The following is a 23244-nucleotide window of genomic DNA, read 5'->3' on the forward strand; positions in this document are numbered from 1 at the left end:
GCATAGGAGAGAATACAGGGGTCCTAATAAACAGTCCACAGAGGCTCACCCACTTACCAAAAGAGATGTAACATGTGAATATACTGATTCTCAAAGGATTCATAACTGGAAATAATGCCGCTCTCATCTATGGCTTGACCATTCTTATACCAAGTTACCTCTGGCTTGGGCTGACCTGATGATAAAGAAATAAGAATATTATTATTATGTTAAGCATTTTTAGAAAAGAAAGTCATAAAGTTATGAACAAGAATGGGTAATAAGCAATAGGGATGAGCATGAGTGATATGTCAGTGGGGAAACTGGAAAATCTTTTTCTCATCGATAGATACAAAGGCATCATTCAATAAGCACTACTGAGCATGTTACGCGCCTACAGTGGGGCTGCTCTGGGTGGAGATGGAGCATAAAAAATGAACAGTGTTGTCCCTAATCTCAAGGAGCTATTAAGAAAAATTATCTAAAACTTAGAAATAAGGCAAAAATGTGGATAGTATCCTCTTTTGATGTCAAATGGGGGCAAGGATCCACCTCAGAATTATCTAGGGGAATGTACTTTGTTTCATTCAATGATTACCACTGATTAAAATTCCCAGATTTAGTTACTTGTAAACTTGCAGATTTTTTTCCAACAGAGATGTAAATAATCTCTGTCTGGCAGAAAAGATAACTCGGTAGTTACGGTTTATTGCCCTTTAGGACACTAACCAGTGTTTTACCTAACCCAGCAATCTTATCCTAACAGTCCTTTATTAAACTGCCTATAAATATCAAATTCCTCAAACAGTCTTTGACCAGGTCTTAATACTTTCTGGTTCCCTCTTTATTTAAAGAACTGAATAACATCTTTGAAATGTTCATTTCATATTTGCATGGGGGTTGCTTCACCTTTTGGAGAACTGCAACAGTGCTCAGAGTTGAGTGTACATTGTGGTACAAAAGAGGGTCGAACAATGTGGATTAGCAAATGCCCTATCTTCTGAGGATGAAGGCGTCTGGAATGCAGGTTTCCCAGGCTGGTACTGTGCATATGTGACTGATGTCATTACAGAAATTGACCTATGCTTTCTCCCTCAGAAGAGGATCTTCCTCGCCTGGTGATCATTAACCGGATGGGATGCTAATTGGCTAATCTGGTAAATCCCCCAGGAATTCCATTTACCCCTTGGGGGTTTTTTCCTCTTGTGACAGGGCAGGAAAGTTTCCAGTGTGTCCCAAAGAGCTTTGTCACTAGCCTCCATGTCACTGAAAAACGTATCGAAATGTGCCATATATACAGGAGGAAAGCCCGGTATCTGGAAACAACACGCCATTCTGAATCCATCCCAGGAACATTCTTGTGTTTCTGTCTTATTTATCACATGATTTTTGACAAGCAATCCCAGAGACCACTGAGAGAAGAACTCCATGTTTTTCTGAGACATGTACCACGGATGGGACCCGAGGATGCTCAGAGCCCCTGTCTCATCTCATTTTGGGTCTCCCAGCTAGGCCACCTCTGTGCCAACACCATGAATGTGCCCTGTGGTAACTGCAGGTGTTCTCTTTGCCCCTCCTCCAGGTAGGCACCTGAGTAGTCATTCCCCGGAGCCAGGAGCAGACAGAGCTGCAGGCAAGGACACGTCCTTCTCCGGCAGCTGCTTGGCTGAGTCTCTTGCAGGCAAATGACTAAACCACCAAATATGAGCTTCCCTGAAAAACCATCAAGGAAGCTGCTGATCGTAATTCACTTCTGCCTGCCCCCCTTTGTCAGTTTTATTAGATTCCTTCTTAGGAAGCATTTAATTGCACCTTTTTTTGTGTGTATGTGTCTTTTGAAGAGTGTCTATAAAGAATGCATGAGCTGGGCCTGGGGAACTCCTGCTCATCTCCTGGACTCCAATTTCTCATTCAGACTGATCAGGGCTGATTGATTCCCTCAGTTTCTTAATGGCTGACTCGTTTTTTCCCTCTGTGGGGTATAGATCTGAATAATCAGCCAGAAATGAGACTTGCATAGGGAAGTGGTATCTTGTACCTTGTGGGTGTTTTCTTTTCTCCCTTCACTTGCTGGAAACCTCACCCGAAAATCCTACCCTTGTTTTTTAAGCCTACCTGCAAGTCACATATTGAAAGCCACCTCCAGAATGTTGCACAAGTATCTGGCTAATGTATATGGGGACCAGTAGCCAAGTTTAGAGAACATCCAAACACTGGGCCTTCCTGGGGAGTCATGGGGTCCTGCTCTGAAGGCTCAATAGTGGATATGTGCCTGTCCCGCTATTTGAATGGCTATGGACAACACTGAGAAAGGGCGCGGGGGCTCAGCTCTGGGCTCAGAGAGGCTGAGTACACAGTTCTACACCCCAGCTTCCAGACTGAAGACGAAAATTGATTACGACTCCTGCTAAGGAAACGCAGCCATTTCAGAGGCTGGCTCTTCTATCTGGACTTAGAAAAAGGGATCGGGGGAGAAGAGCTTTCTGTCTGTTCACAGGAAAGACCACTGGTGTCTCCATGTTTTTGAGGGTAGAGACATAATCCAAGAAAGTAAAGCAACCCACAAGGTACAAGATACCACTTCCCTACCTGATTATTTGGCTTCTATTTTCCTTTGTTTTTCCTTTAAAGATTTTATTTTTCCCCTTTTTCTCCCCAAAGCCCCCCCGGCTATGTAGTTGTATACTTTTGGTTGTGGGTCCTTCTAGTTGTGGCATGTGGGATGCCGCCTCAGTGTGGCTTGGATGAGCAGTGCCATGTCCAGGCCCAGGATCCGAACCAGTGAAACCCTGGACCATCGAAGCAGAGTGCGCAGACTTAACCACTCGGCCACGGGGCCGGCCCCCTGTTTTCTTTTAATAACAAACCCTTTTTACCCCTGGGGTGGGGAGGGCACCAATTCTGGCTCAGCTGTAGGCCGTTTATTATCCAGTCAAGGGAAATTCCAGTCCCTGCTTTTCCTCCACCTGTGCCTTGGATAGAACCCCTTCCTTGCGGATGAGCACGACTGAAGAGAGCAAGCAGCGGAAGACACGTTTAGCCAGCCTGAGGCTATCAGTAAAAGAGCGAGGGAAGAAGAGTTCAATAAATTGCCTAAAGTGACTTTACTCACGCCATTCCTGTGTGCCACAGGAAATTTACAGTGGATCATCTGAAAAATAACCAGCGTGGGAGTTGCCTAAGCAAGAACCACAGTGTGACACGAGGAAGACCACTAAAATGCATCCAGGAAGTGACTCAAGGAAATCTTTTGGAAAAAAGTTATAGAGGATTTAGTTGCTCAATCGGTTACTCAGAACTAACTTCCCAGGTGATTTTCCCAAATGATGTTTTAATAATGCCTTTGTGAGCCAAAAACCCTGATCTGCAGGGAGATTTCAGACGGCGATTAGCTGGTGATCATTACCAGATATTATGCAGCGAAGCACAGTGTCTGACTTCTCAGGAACTTTCCGGGAAAGCAAAGTAGATAAAAAACAAAGTGTGCACCTCTGGGGCCCTCCTGGGTCGGCCATCCTTTCATGCCACATGAATCTGAAAAATAAGAACCCCAGGCATCACCATTTGTTCTGACACTTCTCTGACTTTCCTAGGAATTCGAGAAACCACGCAGTCGGTTGACGGCTCTTGAGGAGAGAGGGAGCATGGAGTTGCTCTCCTGGCTTACAGAAGGCCGGGTGTCGGCATTCAGGCTGGTGGGGAGGTTGGAAGCCCTGGGGCAAGCTTTGTCACCTGCGGCACTGCTGGCCTCTGGGCCCAGTGCTTGGTTGCGGGGCTGTCATGTGCACTGTAGGATGGTTAGCAGCATCCCTGGCTTCGATCCACTAGCTGCCAGTAACGGCCTTCCCCAAAAGTCACGACAATCAAAAATGTCTGCAGATATTGCCAAATGTCCCCTGGGAGGGCAGCCCCAGTTGAGGACCCATCGTCTGAGGTAGATCGCAGGGCAGCCAGAGCACAGATTGAGAGGGAAGAATTGCATGAGCCTGTAGCTGGTGCCACCTCCTCTCATCTCTTTCTTTCTCTCCTTAAAGACTTTTCATATTGGAGTTAAAAATATGTGTATGTATATTTGCCTCCAAGAAAAGGAGATGACTAAATGCAAACAGGAGGTACTTTGAAATTGGGAAAGCACTGCTCCTTCCGAGTACCAGACAGGTTCCCCCAGGGAGGGCGGTGACTGGGCTAGCATTTTTGAGCAAGCACGTATTCACAGATACAAGTAGGCATTAAACTCTTGATTAGTTACCAGGTATATCATTTCATTTAATGTCTCCTAAACTACCTAAATGGTTATCAATACCTCCTACATCTTACAGATGAAGCTCAGAGAGGTTCAACAGCTTGCTCAGGAGCACACAGCTCACGTGGCTGCAGCTCTGGGATCCCCTTCACAGCTGTGCAGGCTGACACCTTCAGGGTGTAAGGTACTCCCGAAGCTGCGCAGTGCACAACTCACACAGGTGTGTGGCAGCCCTAAGAACGCAGGTCTGTCTAAACCCAGAGGACCCTTTCCACTCTATCCTCTGGGTACAGTGCTAGCCCCACACTGCCAAATCTATCCTTTGTGGAGCCCAAGTCTGGAAATAACATTTTGCTCTATCCAAACAGTAGGGTCCCACTTCTTTCAAAGGTGAGCAGTTCTCGTGTACCAGGAAGCTCAGGAAAAGGAAAGCCCACACCACATAGGACACATTTAGCATGAACAGGTGAGGGGCGCTTAGAAGCTGCAATGGTGAATCCAGGGATGCTGAGGGTCCTAAAACAGAAGCCTGAGCTAAGCTCTTGCTGGTAGAGGCTGGATCTCAATGGCCACAACTTTTGTAGAAGGGGCAACCCCCCTCCGTATGGGCGTAACAGCTTCTAAGCCATTCAGGACCAATTCCTCCTTCTTTCCTCCCACTTTTCCAGGTTGTTTCAGATACCTTGAGAGACAGAGTGCCAGGGACAAGTTTCCTGACAACAGTTCAAGGTTTCACCACCACCTGAAAACCTTCCGATGAGTGGGAAGTGAGTAGAAGGTGAGGGAATTGGGACGGGAGGTGGTCAGTATCTGAGGACTCTGCCCCTGCTGCAGGGCTGGCTACACAACTTGCAGGGCGTGAGTCAAGATGAAAATGAGGGGCTCCTTGTTCAAATATGATTAAGTTATTAAAGATGGCAACAGCAGAGCATTAAACTGAGCGCTGGGGCCCTTCTGGGCGCAGGGCCTGTGTGAAGGCACAGATGGTGGGCCCACGCAGCCAGCCCTGGCCGGTAGACGTGTTCCTTGGAAAATCCTGCTTATGAGTGCCTGCTCGTCCTTCCCTCTGAGGCCTCTCCTGCTGTTCCTGCTGTTCCCACAGCATTTCCTGAACCTCCAGATGTTCTGTTTAGAAATAGGGTCAGTCCTCAAAAACAAAAAAGCATTCCCAAACTGTTCCCATGTGACACACCAGAGCTCTGTGAATATCAGGGTGAAAAAAATTACTTTAGGAGAGCACCCTGCCTTCTCCTCTCAGGAAGAGTGTGTGCAGGAAGCAACTTTGCGCTGAGACCTGAGGTTCAGGTTAATGGGTAGAAAGAGCGGTCAAGTTGAAGACGTCACATGTTAGCATCAAAAAGGAAGAAAACTGCATGGGCGTGAGACAGAGCACATGCATGGCCTGGGAGAGAAGTTTGAAGAGCTGTAGGGATGTGGGGAGAATTATTGAGCCAGAGAGATTGAAAAGACAATTTTAAGAAATTTTGCTCTGTGATTGTGAATTGGACCCTTTGACATTCTTTAATAAAGACTCGAGTTGCATTTCCAATTATTTTTAGTTAGAGGACTTTTTAAATGCAACTATGTAGAGATAGGACCACATAGGGTCCTTGGTTGACATGGGTTATATTTAAAAGCATCGTAAGCGCCTCTCAGTGTAGCTGGTAAATTAGTTGCACAGAACAGGAAGAAAATTCATCCGCAAGATGGCAAATAGACAACTTCTTTCCAGATTAAGCGACAAGTACATGTGGTAGTTGAGGAATTGGAGGGTTCCAATTGGTATAAAAAGGCCAGCTTTGACACTCATTATTCACCTAGAAATCACAGTAATATCTAATGGAAAAGTTGTTCTTAACTACATTGAAAGAAGTATCTAAAAAAAAAATTCAAAAGGACAAGTTTATGATAGCCATCTTGCACAAAAATGAAGATGTTCAGAGACAACTTGGTGAATATTGTTGAATTACTGTATGAATAAATAAATAAACCGTAATGAGTATGGGTCCAACAGTAAACGAAGAACCAAGAAAAATGAGTGGGGACATGCTGTCCTCTCACTGCTGAGGAAAGGTGGGCCCAGCCTTGCAGAACATGTGCAGAAAGAAAAAGCTTTTCTGTTAACACCAGTGTACTTACTCATCCTATTTTAGAGGTTCAGGCTGGTGATGGGAGCTAGAGCTGTGGATTTGATTTGAGACAAAAAGTTGATATTTCTCAGGATTATTGAGCAAATAATTTTAGGGCTAAATGTAAGCATAAGGCAGAAAGAACAGAATCTAAGTCCAATTTTACTTTTTAATTAATTAATTTTTTTATTTGCTGAGGAAGATTTGTCCTGACCTAACATCCATTACCAGTCTTCCTCTTTTTGTGCTTGAGGAAGATTCACCCTGAGCTAACATCTGTGCCAGTCTTCCTCTGTTTTGCATGTGGATCACCACCAAGCATGGCCACTGCCAAGTGGTGGAGGTCCACAGCTCGGGAATGGAACCCAGGCTGCCAAAGCAGAGCATGCTGAACCTAACCACTAGGCCATGAGGCTGGCCCCAGAATTTTAATTTTTTGTTGGCATTTTGCAACTAGAAGTGCAAATTGTATTCACAATTTCATCAACTGTCCTTGACTCAATACAAGATATGGAACAAGGCTTGGCAAACATATAAAAGCGCAGCTTTAGAAAGAAAGAGAGAGAGAGAAACAAAGAAAGAAAAGGAAAAAAAATAAAGAGACAGAGAAAAGAGTATTAGATTTAGAATCATCCTGCACAGAAACATATTTTGTGTATTTATTGCTGGTCTGGTAAATTTCCCAAAGATAAGAACCATGTAACTTACAAATTTTGTATTTTCAATTAGTATATTGATTTGGACATGGAGCATAGTTAGAGTTTATTATCAAAGAAAAGCAGTGGGCCAGGAGTGAGAAGCTCTAGTCCTGACCCTTCCTTTTATAATTTTTGAATGGCAGCATAGCAAAGGTGATGAAGAGCTCTAGACCCAGATACTGTAGGTTCAAATTCTGACTCCACTCCTTACGAGCTCAATCAGCATGTCACAACCTCTCTGTGCCTCAGTTTCCTCATCTGCAAAATGGAGGCATAACAGTTGCATATACTTCATAGATTGTTGCAAAGATTAAATGAGTTATTGCCTGTAAAGCTCTTAGTACATTGCCTGGCACAAAAGTAAATGCTCAATAAATGTTAGCACTAATTATTAAAAAAAAAAGGTCTAGCTTCAAGTTGGAAACACTAGGTCATCTGGCTCATTGATCAGCTATGATGCTCAAGTCTCTGAAGTGCTTCTCCTTTCTATAACAGCTTTAATAAGATATAATTCACATACCCTACAATTCTTCCATTTAAAGTGTACATGTCAATGGCTTTCAATATATTCAGAGTTGTGCAACCATCACCACAATCAATTTTAGAACATTCTCATCACCCTCAAAAAGACTCCTACACCCCTTGGCTTTCACCTTCTCATCTTCCCATAACCCCCACCCCCCAACACACACCAGCCCCAGGCAACCACTAATCTACTTTCTGTCGCTATGGGTTTCCCTATTCTGGACATTTGTTCTAAATAGAATCAAATGATATGTGGTCCTTTGTGACTGGCTTCTTTCACTTACCATAATTTTTCAAGGTTCATCCACATTGTAGTATGTGTCAGTACTTCAGTCCTTTTTATGGCTGATCTGCAAGCCTTCTTAGGAGCAGCTATTGGCACAGAGGGATGACTACTCTGGCTCTCCACATTCCTAGGAGACTTACCCAGACTAGTGGAGGGGTGTGGGGGGCAAGGAAGAGGCTCTCATGGCTGGAAAACTCTCCTGACCAGGAGGTATAACAGGACTGAAGACAAAAACCAGGCCTCATTACCTGCCAGGGACAAATCTACATCTAGCTCTGCCACTTACCTGGCTGCAGTACTGAGCCTATTTCTTCATCTGTAAGAGGAGATGGTAATGTTCTAAGGATTAGAATAATGTATGCAAATGACCTAGGAAGAATCGGTTATAATTGGTTTCCAAGATGATAAATCAGTAGAGTCTAAGGAAAGACTTCACTTGTTTCATCAATTTCCTTTTCTTCTATGGGTTACCACAATGATTTTTTTTTTTAAGTGATATACCAATTAATGTCTAAAAATTTCTCCTGACCAAAACAATCTTGAGAAAGAAAAAAGAAGCTGGAAGTATCATGCTTCCTGATTTTAAACTATACTACAAAGCTATAGTAATCAAAACAGTATGGTATTGGCATGAAAACAGACACATAGATCAATGGAACAGAAGAGAGAGCCCAGAAATAAACGATACACGCATGTATAGTCAATTAATCTCTGACAAAGGAGGCAAGAATATACAACGAGGAAAAGACATTCTTTTCAGTAAATGGTGTTGGGAAACTGGACAGCTACATGCGAAAAGAATGAAACTGGACCACTACCTTACATCATATACAAAAGTAAATTCAAAATAGATTAAAGACTTGAATGTAAGACCTGAAACCATAAAACTCCTGGAAGAAAACATAGGAAGTCAGCTCTTTGACATCAGTCTTAGCAATATTTTTTTGGACCAGTCCCCTCAGGCAAGGACAACAAAAGCAAAAATAAACAAATTGGACTACATCAAACTAGAAGCTTTTACACAGCAAAGAAAACCATCAAACAAAAAGGCAATCTACTGAATGGGAGAAGATATTTGCAAATCACACACACAATATGAGGTTGATATCCAAAATATATAAAGAATTTACACAACTTAATACCAAAGAACAACAACCCAATTTAAAAAATAGGCAAAGGACTCAAATAGATATTTTTCCAAAGAAGACATACAGATGGCCAGCAGGCACATGAAAAGATGCTCAACATCACTGATCATCAGGGAAATGCAAATCAAAACCACAATGAGATATCACCTCACACCTGTCAGAATGGCTATTATCAAAAAGGCAAAAAATAACAAGTGTTGGTGAGGATGTGGAGAAACGGGAACCCTTGTGCACTGTTAGTGGAAATGTCAATTGGTGCTGCCACTATGGAAAAACAGTACGGTTGTTCCCAAAAAAATTTAAAATAGAACTACCATAGGATCCAGCAATTCTACTTCTGGGTACTTATCCAAAGAAAACGAAAACACTTATTCGAAGAGATATACGCACCCCTACGTTCGCTGCAGCATTATTTACAATAGCCAAGACATGGAAGCAACCTAAGTGTCCATCGATTGACGAAGAGACAAAGAAGATGTGGCGTATATACACAATGAAATATTACTCAGCCATAAAAAAAAGAACGAAGTCTTGCCATTTGTGACAACATGGGTGGACTTAGAAGGTATTATGCCAACTGAAATAAGTCAGACAGAGAAAGACAAATCCTGTGTGATTTCACTTATATGTGGAATCTCAAAAGCAAAACAAATGAACAAACAAAGTAAAACGGAAACAGACTCATAGATACAGGAAACAAACTGGTGGTTACCAGAGTGCAGAATGGTAGGGGGCAGGAAAAATAGGTGAAGGGAATTAAGAGGTACAAACTTTCAGTTATAAAATAAATAAGTCAGATGTAATGTACAGCATAGGGAATACAGTCAATAATATTGTAATAGCTTTGCACGGTAGCTAGACCTATTGTAGTGGTCATTTCTTAATGTTTATAAATATCGAATCACTATGATGTACACCTGAAACTAATAGGATCTGTATGCCAATTATACCTCAAGGAAAAAAAATTTTCTCCTGGTATAATATTCGCCTCTAATAGTAATTTACAAGACATGACTCCTTCCATTCCAATTCCCAGGGTCCTCTGCTACGGTTAGAAAGGGAAGAAAGGATAAGTCAAGCTATCAAGAGTCGGGGTGACATTAAAGACCTTATGTGTCATCTATGACTCCTCCCCAGGTGACTGCTTCCTGACAGCGAAGCCCCACAGGTTACAAGGTTGACGAACACACTATTTGACTCACATAGTCCTTTCAGTCACCACATAGCCCAGGCACGGGGCACTGACTATAAAGGAAAGGACAGTTAAGTCAGGCTGTGGTTCATGTTTCGTGGCTTCTCTGAAGGTGAGAACCTCTGAAGACAGATTTATCATTCTCTGCTAGAGATGGGTAACCAAGATTGAATTACTGATATCAGCAGAGGGGGCTGTGGGGGGGTTCACAGACAACCTTGGAGGGAGAACACATTAACTGGAAAGGACACAAAATTTGCAGGTTTTTGTTTTTGTTTTTTAGCTGTGTGATCCAGGGCAAGTTGCTTTCTTTTTAAAAATTTTGTTTACCTTTAGTTATGCAGATTCTAAAGGCATACATTCATATTCTTAAAAATACACATAAAGGTAAAATCTTCCACAAGCACTATCCTTCCATCTCAATACCTTCCCAAGAGGAAGGGTTTGCTATCCTTTCGGGCATTTTTCTATCATTTCCATATATAGTCATCTAAATATATATATGATTTTGTTGTATGCATGGCATTAAATTATATACACTTGCCATACAGTTGGCTTATCTTACTTAATCATACGTTTTGGCAGTCTTACAACGTCAACCCAATCCATCAAAGGCTGCATCATTTTTTTAAAACCGCTCGATGATATCAGTAGTGCACAGCACGTCAATAGCACAATTAATCTGTCTGTTCTTGTACTGATGACATATAGCTTGGCTGGAGTTTTTTAGACTTACGAATCTGTCTCAGAAAACATCCTGGCACACGCCTCCTCGGGCCCATAAGTGGGTCTCTAGACTAAATGCCAAGAAATAGAATTGCTGGATGAAGAAGTATTCACATATTACATTTTGATAGATACTCCAAAATGCAGAATTAAGGGCCTGGATTCCTGGGTTCAAATCTTAGCTCTGCCACATACTGGCTTATCTTCTCTCTGCCTTGGTTTCTTCATTGGTAAAACTAAGATAACAGCAGTATGTACCTCATTTGGTTTTTAGGAAAATTAAGTGCCTTTGTATAAAGCTCTTCTGTACAGCACAGTAAGCACTACGTAAGTGTTAGCTGCTATCAGGTGCTTTGGGTTTAACGTCAGCAAAATTACAAAAATATCTTCCTCTCAAACTGGTGGAGAACAGGTAAGAGGTTAGAGGAGAATTCTTTGAACATTTAAGCCCTCAACTGAGGCCAAGTTTTACTTTGGCTGATCTTCCCTGCACAGATAGCTGGCGGCGTGACTGCTGTCAGCAGGAAGGTTGCTGACAACGGAAGGGGTAAGGGAGGGCTCCCAGCCCACATGCAGATAATGGGTAACCAGCTCTCCTGGAGCTGGCAGGAAAGCCAGCTGTCAGAGCGCTTTCTCACTGGGGACAGGAGGGATTAGTTCTGATTACCCAGCCTAATCTAATGACAGTTGGGTTCCTGAATTTGCCATCTGAGTTACTATACATTTGGATGCCACACCTACTGTCACTTAACACCCAGCCCCTAGGTTACTTAGGGGAAAGTACTCTCTCCAAAGATGGGTTCTAAAAATTTGGGAGGTGGAGGGAGACAACTAATATGTTTTGGGTGCCTTCTCCATGTCAGCCCCCAGGCTGGGCACTTCATAGACATTATTGCATTTAATCCTCACAGTGAACTACTAGGTAAGTGTTCATTCCCGTTTCACAGACAATGACTTGTAAGTTTAAGGTAACTTGAAAGAGTCGATATAACAGACCTAATTCTTCACTGCCCGCAAGTGGCAGGGCTGAGGTACGAGTCCAGGTTTGCTGAAGCTCAAGCATTGTGCTCTTTCTTGGATACGACTTTAGGGTTATATATGAGAAACAGAGGCCAGAAAATAAGCCCATAAAAAGATGCTCAGCATCATTAGTCATTATGGAAATACAAATTAAAACCACAATGAGATAGCATTTCACACCTGCTAGGATGGCTATAATAAAATAGATGGCGAAATGTGGGCGAGGATATGGAAAAAAACAACCCTCCTACGTGGTTGGTGGGAATGCAAAATGGTACAGACACTCTGGAAAACAGTTTGGCAGTTTCTTAATAAGTTAAAGAAAAATGTACCAAAAGACCCAGAAATTCCATTCTGAGGTATCTACCCAAGAGAAATGAAAACATATATCCATACACAGACTTGCACACAAATGTTCTTAGCAAGATTATTCATAATAACCCAAAATTGGAAATAACCTAAATGTCCATTGGAAACAACCTAAATGTCCAACTATTGACTAGATAGACAAAATGTGGTACAGTCATACAGTGGAACACTACAGAGCAATCAAAAGAAGCAAACTAGGATACACGGCACAACATGGATGAACCTCAGAAACATTATCCTTACGTTCAGTCACAGAAGCTAGACACGAGAGACCACATAGTGCATGACTCCACTTATATGAAATGTTCAAAAGAAGCTTTAGAGACCAAAAGTAGATTAGTGGTTGATGGAGGTGGAGGCAGTGGGGAGAACACAAGTTAACAATAAATGTGCATGAGGGATCTTTTTGGGGTCATGAAAATGTTCTAAAACTGATCTATGGCAATGGTTGTGCAACTTGATAAATTTAACTAAAAACATCATTGAATCGAACACTTAGAAAGGGTGCATTACACGATATGCAAAATATGCCTCAATAAAGTTAATTTTTAAAACAGAGGCCAGGAGACAAACTTTTAATAAGCACCTACAAGATTCCTTGCCGCATTGCTTGCGATTGCAGAAGACTGGAGGTGACCTCAACGTCCATCAATAGGCATCTGGTTACAGTGTATCTATACAATGGGATTTTTTATTTTTAACAGCAATGGGCATTAAAAAAGAATAAGGCAGTTCTGTATGCACTGATATGGAATAATCTCCAAGACATATTATTAAGTGAAATAAAGTATAGAAGAATATATAGTCTACTATCACTTATATAAGCAAAAAATGAAAAATATTCGAATATGTTTATTTATACACATAATGATTCTAGAAATACACAAGGAACTGGTAACCTGGCTGCCCCTGGGGAGGAGGCCCGAGTGTCCTGGGAAAGGAGTGGACGTGGTTGAGATAGTGATTGTCTCTGCACATCTTTTTGGATATTTTTAATTTATAAATGTTACCTAATAAACAAATACAATTTAATAAGATTGTCCCCGAGCTAACACCTGTGCCAGTCTTCCTCTATTTGGTATGTGGGGCACCAGCACAGCATGGCATGATGAGTGGTGTAGCTCCATGCCCAGGACCTCAACCCACAAACCTTAGGCCACTGAAGTGGAGCATATCGAACATAACCACTACACCACCAGGCCAGCCCCATAATTTTAAAATATTAATATTGAGCAATTCCAAGTCCCAGACACATGGATATGGTGAATGCTGAGCAGTAGCTGCTGCTCTCTCTCTCTGGATTTGTTTTGAATTTTTTTTTTTTTTTAGGTGGAATAGGGTCTTCCTACTGGTACTCCTCTCCTCTGCTATTTAAAATCTGTGGCAGTGTCCAGTTCTTTAAGGGAGGGTAAAAAATAGCTCAAGGTTAAATAAACCCTTGAGAGAGTTTAGTACCTTCTCTGATTTTACAATTGAAAAATGCCCCTGAAACATAGGCAGGTTAAAAGAGTTTTCCATGGGGCCAGCCCACTGGCGCAGCAGTTAAGTGCACATGTTCTGCATCGGGGGCCCAGGGTTTGCCAGTTCAGATTCCGGGTATGGACATGGCACGGCTTGGCAAGCCATGCTGGTGTGGTAGGTGTCCCACATATAAAGTAGAGGAAGATGGGCATGGATGTTAGCTCAGGGCCAGTCTTCCTCAGCAAAAAAGAGGAGGACTGGCAGCAGATGTTAGCCCACGGCTAATCTTCCTCAAAAAAAAAAAAAGAGTTTTCCAAGGTCACATAGCTTGTTAGTGGTAGAGTTCAGGATTCTTGATTCTGATTTTCAATTTACTATGTTGAAAGGATACATTCCTCTGCCTATCTTGTCCTTGTCCTCTCTCAGGGTAAAGACAGGGAAGAGAGGAAAGACCATAATGCTATAAACATGCAGAGCATGACAGTGTTGTTAATGAGACCAACTTTCGTGAATTAACTGGTTAAAATGACTTTGATTTGAGGTTGAATGTGGTGGGCTGATGGTTGCGTTCAAGCTAGGCATGTGTCATCAGGGTCATCACTGTGTAGTGAAGAAACCCTCCCTCTGGTTCCTCTTCTTCTCCTCCACATTGTCCCTGGCTCCCTGTGTCCTCATGCTGGCTTTTCCTGTAACAAAAAACCCCAGAGCAACTCCGAGTTATACTTTACTGGAGACTGTTTATTTTAAATGGGACCAAGAGGCGACACCCTGTGGAATTTCAGGCATCAGTCAGTATAGTGGAGTACCTGGGAAATGTCAGGTTCTCTTCCGTCCCACTCCCAGCCCTGTAGTGGGCAAGAATAAGACCTCCCCTGGTGTAATGAACTGAGCCTGGAGTTACTACGAGGAACCAATCACCTCTCAGTAAGTAAACCGGCTCAAATAAGTCAGCTAGTTGAGGACCAGGGACAGGGTGCTGTGGAGAATGTCAGTCTTACCTCCGCCACCTTCCACCATCATCCTTCAACCCAGCCAGTCTGAAGGTCTTAGGAGAAAACTTTATTTTTGCCTCCTCTTGCCTTGTTTTCTGAAGAATTTTTTTAATCTTTCTGTATCTAATCTTTTTTTTGGTGAAGTGTGCCTGAGAGAGAAGGCGCACCACACCGAGCGAAAAGCGCCGGGGTAGGAGTGGAATAGTTCTGTATCCAAGCGTCCATTCCATTCAAAGGCAGGACCATTCTGTGGGAGAATATTCTAACTTGGCCCACCCTACATCTTTAAAGTATGAACACTGCCCATGCTCACCTTATGACTAAGGGAAAAGATAGCATGACTTTAGCGGCGTTTCTCCAAAATATCCAAAAGCTCCTAAAGCAGCCCTTTCAATGGTCCTCCTAACTCCGTTCCACGCCACTCCCATCACTCGAGCCTGGGGACAGTGGACTCTGATTGGTGTAGAGTGATCAAGTACTCTTGCCTGGTGATTGGTTCATTAACCAAGGTATAAGCCAATCAGCACATGCCTCTCTCAAGAAAGTAGCTGAGCAGTGATCCAATCAGGGCAAAGCTTTGGTCTTTTACTCTGTCCTCTAAACGGGAAAAAGAAAGCCTGTGGACTCAAGGGGTGGCTGATAGCCATATGAGACTGAGAGAAAACTAGTGAGGCTGTGAGGTGGAAACTAAAGCACAGAGAAACACAGCCTCCAGGAATGCAGAGAACCTGACCAAACGCCTGGACTTCTCAGTTCTGTGAGCAATAAATGTCCGCTATTGTTTAAGCCAGTTTGAGTTGATTGTTACATCTAGAAAGCATACTGAATCATCCATACCTTCCCCTCCCTGGCCCATGGTGCCTGAAATTCCTACCAGAGGGCCTCTATTCCAGATCTCTATGTCGGATATGCCTTCACCAAGCTATAGACAGAAGTAAAGGATTTACGATTAGATGGCTTAATCAAAGAATGTTTCTCCTAGAAAGTTCCGGGGACAACTGTAGAAAACGTAGCCTAACCAAACGAATTTCTGATTTCTATTCTCATCGTAGCTCTTTCTGCCTTCCATGTTTTGTTGTTGTTTCCTTTACACAGATGGACCACCTTCCATCTTTATATATTCAAATGCCACCAGTTTTCAAACCCTAGCTCAAGTGCTAGCTTGTCCTTGAAACCTCCCCTGAGAGCCTCAGCTGGAAAAAATGCCCCCTCCCAAATGATGGACCACTGCCTCAGTGTCTTCTCCCCACACCCAGTCCCCCACCCTCCACTGCAAGCTGTTTGCCCGAAGGACACCTGATGGGTTTATCTTTTGTGCTCTCCTCAGCTCTAGCATCTTGTGGTTGTGCCTTCTGCATCCCTGAGAAGTAGGCAATTTTAGTAATTGAAAAGAACACGTGCAAATAGGTTTTCTTCAGGAATTACAGGTCAAAGAAATGGCTAAAGCAGTGTTTCTCAGAGTGTGGTCCCTGGACCACACCACCAGCATCCTGGGAACTTGTCAGAAGTGCAAATTCTTGGGACATTCAAAATCAGAAACTCTGGGGGTGGGACTGAGCAAGCTGTGTTTTAACAAGCTTTCTAAATTCTGTTGCACTTTAAAGTTTGAGAACTACTGGACTAGAGGAACGTCTTAAACTACTGACTGAGGAGTGAATGAGCCTGGTTATCTAAGAACAGGACTGAAGACCAAGTGAAGATCAAGCTGAGCTGTGCGGCCCCAGATGTACCGGCAGAAGCCATGGAGGAGGTGGCCCTGGGAGGGGTAGGGCGCTATGTATTCAGAAGTAAACTATCCAGAACTGACGTCTCCGCAACCTGGGTCCATCTCTTCAACTCGATGTCCAAATTCTCCTGGTCAGTTTGGTCTGTGCTGGGTGGGTGTGCGTTGGCAGAAACCTCAATGAGGGCTCTAAACATTTTCACATGTTCTTTTCCCTCTTGTGGCTCGGGTGTTTATTCTTTCATTTTTACCAAACCCAAGATGACATGATCATTTTCTCCCAAGTTTCTTTACATTTCTGAATTTCCAGATTTCCTTTTTGGCAGAATTAAGCCCAGAATAACAGGGTTCCTTGAGAACCTGTCAGTAACTCAAGCAAAGAATTTATCAAGATGTTCTGATGTGCCTGGGCAAAATCTGTGGGGCATCTCAGTAAAGACAACAGGGCAATAAAGACACTGATAAAATTCTTCAGAGCTGTCCCGTGAACCCTGCTTATGATTCCTGCCTGCTCCATCCCTCCATGCCTGACTCCCCCTCACCCCAGGACAAGGGAGCACTCTGTTCTGAACCGTCATCACTGACCTTGAGATTCCAGCCATGGCTCCTGAGATGGCCCACAAAGCTCCCGTCCCCCAAAGGCTAGTCCATTTCAGAGCATTCTCACCCTGCTCCTACCCCCTCACTCTACCATGCCTGTGTCTACGCAAAAAGGGACCCAGATGCACGGCTCAACTATAATCTCTGAGGAAGGGCTGGGCTCCTGCCTTACTTTCATAGTAATCACAGACGTCATCTTCTATGCATAGATTTACCTTTGCCTTCCATTCCTATGGACTCATGAAAACTCCTATTTAAATATGAGACTGATATGCGCTAAAAAGCATTACCAGGTGACGTTGAGAAATCTCTCTCTCTCTCTTTTTAGATAATAAATACACCATCAATCATTTTCAGACAAAAATATTTTTCTTATTTATTGTAGAGGCATTCTAAAATATAATCCTTTTTCACTTTGCTGTCAAACACATTGTTTTTAAGTACAAAATTTTCTTCAAAAGAATCTAATTTTCTATGTTATTTTTGTTTAATTATTGCACTGATGTCAAAAATGGGTATTACTTTAATCGACATGAAAGTAATGTCTATTACTTTAATGGTGTATATTATGAAGACATTCCAAAGTTTTAGCAAAAAAAGAGAGAGCAGCTTTTTCATGAATCAATGGGAAGAACCAGCCTTTGTGAAGAAACTATGGTACCTCAGGCATATTCACTCATCTAACCCCCCACTGATCTTGTCAAAGTGGATGTTGTTATCTTCATTTTACAGATGAGAACACTGGAGTTCAGACAGGCTGGAAAACTGTCTCCAAATCTGACTCCAGGGTCTGGGCTTTCTTCCTCAGCCCCACGCTGCTTCCCCCACCTCCACCCAGACAATGCTCCACCGCACACTCCTTGCATAGGCTGATATCTGCGTGTAGTGTGCATGGGGCTGTTAAAAACTAATTAATGGGGGGGGGGGTTCTTTGCAGGTGAAGAAAATAGGAATTCCACCCTGCCTAAAAATGTTCCCCAAATTGTGAATGAATTTTTTGCAGAAACTTTACAGGGCCATGTAATTTGGGAGCTAAAATACATTTAGTTTGTTTTAAATCCAGATTTCCAAGATCTGAATGTGTGTATTGACCATCGGTGCATTTCAATACAAGACTCGTCGGTTTATCCATGCAGAAGGTAGCTCAAAACATCCTGGGTTTCAGTTCGGAAGCCTCACAGCAAAGACACTTGTTCAATTTATCCTTAGCTGGTATGCTGTTATAAAACGTCTCTTACATTCCTGGTTATTTAATCTTCAAAACTGAAGGCTACCTTTACTTAAGGAAAATGCTGTAGAAGGGAAATAATTAGAGCAGAAGCAGCTCTAAATGCTGTTCTTGCTTTTATCTATTTTTAAATGATTGCTAGATGTCTGTAACTGACACCCATAATCAGTGGTTTGAAGTTTGGATGTGTTCACCAAAACGTAACGTGACAGTGGTGCCATTTGATCGATGGATTTTGGGGGTTGACTTTTTGCCTTAAATTTTTAAAAAATCTATTTAACAACTCAAGTACAACGTCATGCCTACAGTTAATAATACTCTATTGCACACTTACAAATTTATTAAAAGGGTAGATCTCATGTTAAGTGTTCTTACCACACTAAAAAAAAGGAAAAGGAAAGAAAATCTATTTTAACGACCCAACAAATGCTTGCATCAGCCATTTGCAAATGCCCGATAGCTTTTCAGCAACTTGCATTCCTCTTGTCAGACAAGATACTGCTGTGTCCATTCAGAAAGCGGGGGTTTTCAATCATCCAGATAATCCAAGTAAAAGGAATAACTTTTGATTAAAATACTCAAATATTTCAGGCAAAAGTGTCCAGTGCCTGAATTCTCTGGACAGGTAACTCAGTTTTTCATGTTACTTTGCAAAGTCTTTACAAATTACTCCTTTGAATCATCCTACATATTTTTATTTCCTAATTGTTGAAATAGCCATGATGTGGAAGAAATCTTTTTAAATTATTGTCAAGCCAAAATAAACAGACATTAAAAAAAAAATTTCCAAAAAGGGTCAGAGTGGACCTAAATTAAACATGAGAATTTGGCCACTTTAAAACCCTACATACCCAAATATGCTGTATAGCCCCTCCTTGTTTTACCTTGTTCTATTTCATAAGGAAAGAATCTGCTTTGTTCCCTACCATAGAAAATGTAAACAACTACATATTTAAAGCACAGCCATTCCTTATATAAAAACCAAAGTCTAGATACTTACTTTTCAATACTTTTTGTCCAAGAGACGTGATAGGAGGGCTGGCTCGGCTGTGGGCTCCCCAGGCTGTGTGTGAGGCATTGATTGGGTGTCCCTGTTCCTGGGACTGGGGATTCAGAGGAGTTACAGGGTTCAGGGTCTTTTCCACGAACGGGTCAAAGCACAGTTGGGTCTGTTTCCAGAAAAGCTCCTATCTTCCTAAGAGGGAAAATTCCGTGCTCAGGGGAGTCCTGGAAGAAGAGCATTTTTTTTTCCCCTGCCCTTGAATGAACTAGGTCATTGCTGAAGCCTGGAGAATATTTTTTAGCATCACCGTGATGAAACTTGAGGGCTTTCTGCAGTAGGTGCAATACTTGTTGACGCTGCCGGGGAGGCCTTGGCAAAGGCGCCTGGTAAAATGCAGCCCCAGTGAGCTGATGAAACCCAGACGAGCTGTCACTGATGGCTCAAGAGACTGAGCAGCATTTTGCAAAGCCCCTGCAGGACCTCAGGTTTAGTTGCTCGCCTCTTGGAAAAGCAAAAAAAATCTTGCTGCCTGATAAAGTGATTGAGGCCAGAGTAACACGAGCAGTTGTCATACCAAGGGTATCAGGCATTTGAAGTACACATAGGAAACCCGTGGAGGGGTGGAGGGGAGATGAAAATAAGAGTCATATGTTGTTCGTTTAGAACTGGTATTACAGTCATTCTCTGAAGTTCTCTGAGAAAAGCAGAAGCCACAGCAAGGCAGGACCCACCCTCCTCTCTCCACTTCCCCCAGAGGTGCCCCCCCACCTCTCTCTTTCTCTCCCCCAACCCCAACACGCACGTACACACACTGTCTCTCTCTCTCTTCCTATTTTGGCTACAGCCGTAAAAAGAGAATAGAGGAAGACCAGAAGAAATTCATAGAAGAAATACCATGGGCCCTGTTCCTTCAAATTGCCGAGAATTGTTCCTGTTGGCAAAGTAGGTTTTGTAACGTGGGCATTTCTTTTATTTAATTTTGTCCAAATCCAAGAAAGAACACAGAAAATCCAGAAGTATCATTCTGTGACTATGCTGCCTCTCTAGAAAAGTATTTTAATGTGCCACAGCTGGAAACCGACAGCTTAGAAAGAAACCTCTTATGAGACTCACGGAGCTGGCTAAAATTAGCAACTCTGACTGGGTGACTTTGAAAGCGACATAACTGTAAATATTCAATCTGTAGTAGGACTATAATCCTCAAAAGCAAACTGCTTTTACACAGCACAGTATGTACATCACCATACCTTGATGGAATGAAATTTTTCACCAGATGAAAAATGATCTAAATGTATTAAATATCAAGAAGTGTGTGGCTGGTGTGTTCTGATTTTCAGTTGTATCTTCATATGAGACGAAAGATATTGAAAGCTGAAAGACTCTAAAATAATGACTGTCTCTTTGGGAACACGGCTATGAAATGCAACAGAATGCAGAAATTACCAAACCTTGGTTACTGTGGGCATCAGCTGGTTTTGTTTAAAGCTGGATCCTCTTCACGGAGGATCTTTCCAGATCAAAGGAGATAACTTTAGGTTGAGCGTGAAGAGGAAGGTGTGGTGATAAAAAATAAACAAATGTTATCACACAGCAGCAGGATAGGATAAAGCCAAAAGGGAACCCACATCCCAATGCAGTAGATAAACGTGATGTGGTCATGAAAGAAGGGCTGCCGGGGAGTTCTTACATGGAACGGTTGATGCTCATTATGAAACTGAATTTTGTTCCTCGCAAACAAGTTGAAAGATAAACTCCCTCAACTCCTGGCATTCATCTCCTAGCAAAATAAAGTTAAGGAGCAGAGGATTAAAAAAACCAAACATATGGATTTGCCTGTGTGTGTTTTATTATTTGTCTCATTAGCCTGCAGACACAGAACTTCTGTTTTAATTGTAGGTTTAGTGGAGCAGGAATGGAAGAAAATCAGAAACAGAGACCCCGGGGATTCAATTCAATTATGCCAGGACACGATTCTGAATTTTCTGTGATTGTTCAAAGGAGACGATAGAAGGAGAGATGTTAAGGAGACACAGATGGGTATGTGTTTGTGCTCCTCTTATAGCACCAAAAAATACATGATTTTGTGATTAAGAGTGAAGACTTGAAAATGTTTAGCATCATTTCAAGTTAGTATGGATTTAAGAAAATGTGTTTAAAAAAATCTCTTTTTCTGAGGCTATAAGAGAAGGGGAAAAAAACCCACTTCATTTGTGAAGAGATTTTTCCATCTAAGAAGCAGAGTTGGAAATATATGTTTGCATCACGCGTTTTTTAACTCCTTCTCTGAAAGGCCTTTTGGGTTTTGCTATTTTCTTGGCTTCTGGAATGAATGGGTGCTGACTGATTCACCCGCCACTCTAGGCTCAGAGAGGACTGGGATGTGGTCAGTTCCCAACTCATCTGAATATTTAAAGCAAATTCATGGTTCTTAAGCTGCTCTTCACTCCCATAACTTGGGGGTGGACTGCTACGTGAGGGGTTTATCTGCTTCTTTTATTCCTCTTGGCACAGAAGGCCCTCAAACGTTTGTGTCTAATGGTACAAGTGATGGATGCCCTTCCCAGCAAGCACATTCTTGGCTGAGGCTTGGTACCAATCACATGTCAGGTCAGATCAGGTTTTCTGCCAGGGTCCTTGGGCCAAGCTGGAACTGAGCGGGTCACTCCTGCTGCAGGAAGCAGCTAGCATTTGGAGAGGGTCCCCCGACCACTGAGAGCATCAACTCACTCTCCCCCTCTCCACAATTCATCCCTATCCAGGGTCCACAGGTTCTCAAAGTTTCTGCACTATCTGTGGGAACTTGCTCAGTGGACGTGACCTGAATCAGGCCTTTGCAACCTTCATTCAGTTCTCTGTATTTTAAATGGCTGCCAGTCACTCAGGTTGGGCGACTCAGCAGGCATTTTTATCCCTCAAGTACAGTGTTGAAAGAAATATTGATGTAAATAAGACTCCATTCTCTCATAGTGTTTTCATCCTAGGTAACAGATTTTTATAAAATTCTTCGTGAGACTATGAAGATTAAAAATATTTGCAAAATAATAATTAAAAATGCAATGTTGGGGGCCAGCCCTGTGGCGTAGTGGTTAAGTTCGCATGCTCTGCTTTGGTGGCCTGGGGTTCGTGGGTTTGTATCCCAGGCGTAGACCTACAGACTGCTCATTAAGCCATGCTATGGCAGCGTCCCACATAAAAATAGAGGAAGACTGGCACAGACATTAGCTCAGGGACAATCTTCCTCAAGCAAAAGTAGGAAGATTGGCAATAGATGTTAGCTCAGGGCCAATCTTCCTCAACAACAACAACAAAAAGCAATGTTATCAGAATTCATGTATCTGACAGGGACTTTTCCAAACATATGAATGTTGTTTGGAATTTGGGATTTTATTTTCTGCCAGTGTATCAAAATTATAAATGGTAGGGGCTGGCCCCATGTCCTAGTGGTTAAGTTCAGCATGCTCCACTTTGGTGGCCTAAGTTCGGTTCCAGGCATGGATCTACACCACTCGTTGGTGGCCATGCTGTGGCGGCGACCCACATACAAAATAAAGGAAGACTGACAGATGTTAGCTCAGGGCTAATCTTCCTCAGCAAAAAAAAGATATGTATACACACATATATATAAATGGTAGTTAGGTTCACAGAACACCTGACAGAAATAGTTAATCTGTCATAGTAATACTTATATTAATCTATTCAGTAATACTTCCTGAAGTAGTAAGTTCAGGTTCCTAAAACCACAAGTATCAAAACCAGGTTAAAATTCAATTTAACTAAATGTAAGAGTCTAACTACCTGAAGAGAAAAATCCAACCTTCCAAGATAAAATTCTTACACAATTTATTCCAGTGTTTCAGTTGCATTTTAAAAACAGCCACAAAAAAGTATTACAACTCTCAGAACAGGAGCAAAATTCCAATTT

The 23244-nt window shown here is 42.4% G+C and overlaps 1 protein-coding gene and 1 long non-coding RNA gene across 6 annotated transcripts in view; one reads left to right on the plus strand and one right to left on the minus strand.

Annotated features, from left to right (window-relative positions):
• The window catches only part of LOC103553881 (uncharacterized), a 47813-nt gene extending 29089 nt beyond the window's left edge, over positions 1-18724 (plus strand). For 2 of the 3 annotated variants that reach the window (XR_011542074.1, XR_011542073.1), the window contains exon 4: positions 16373-18724. This is a non-coding gene — a long non-coding RNA (uncharacterized lncRNA). Of the gene's footprint in view, positions 1-4890; positions 5001-16372 lie in introns of all 3 variants that reach the window. The other variant, XR_545574.2, reaches the window with a different exon arrangement.
• The window catches only part of ALPK2 (alpha kinase 2), a 117631-nt gene extending 97636 nt beyond the window's left edge, over positions 1-19995 (minus strand). For all 3 annotated transcript variants that reach the window (XM_070627773.1, XM_008524631.2, XM_008524634.2), the window contains exons 1-3: positions 19320-19995; positions 3386-3513; positions 58-175 (exon numbers count right to left, since the gene is read on the minus strand). In XM_070627773.1, the coding sequence (XP_070483874.1) occupies positions 58-175; positions 3386-3509 (242 nt within the window). In that variant the 5' untranslated portion in view covers positions 3510-3513; positions 19320-19995. The remainder of the gene's footprint in view (positions 1-57; positions 176-3385; positions 3514-19319) is intronic.
• Between the last annotated feature and the right edge of the window lie 3249 nt (positions 19996-23244).

This window comes from Equus przewalskii, chromosome 7, assembly GCF_037783145.1.
Source record: "Equus przewalskii isolate Varuska chromosome 7, EquPr2, whole genome shotgun sequence".
Taxonomy (NCBI): Eukaryota; Metazoa; Chordata; class Mammalia; order Perissodactyla; family Equidae; genus Equus; species Equus przewalskii.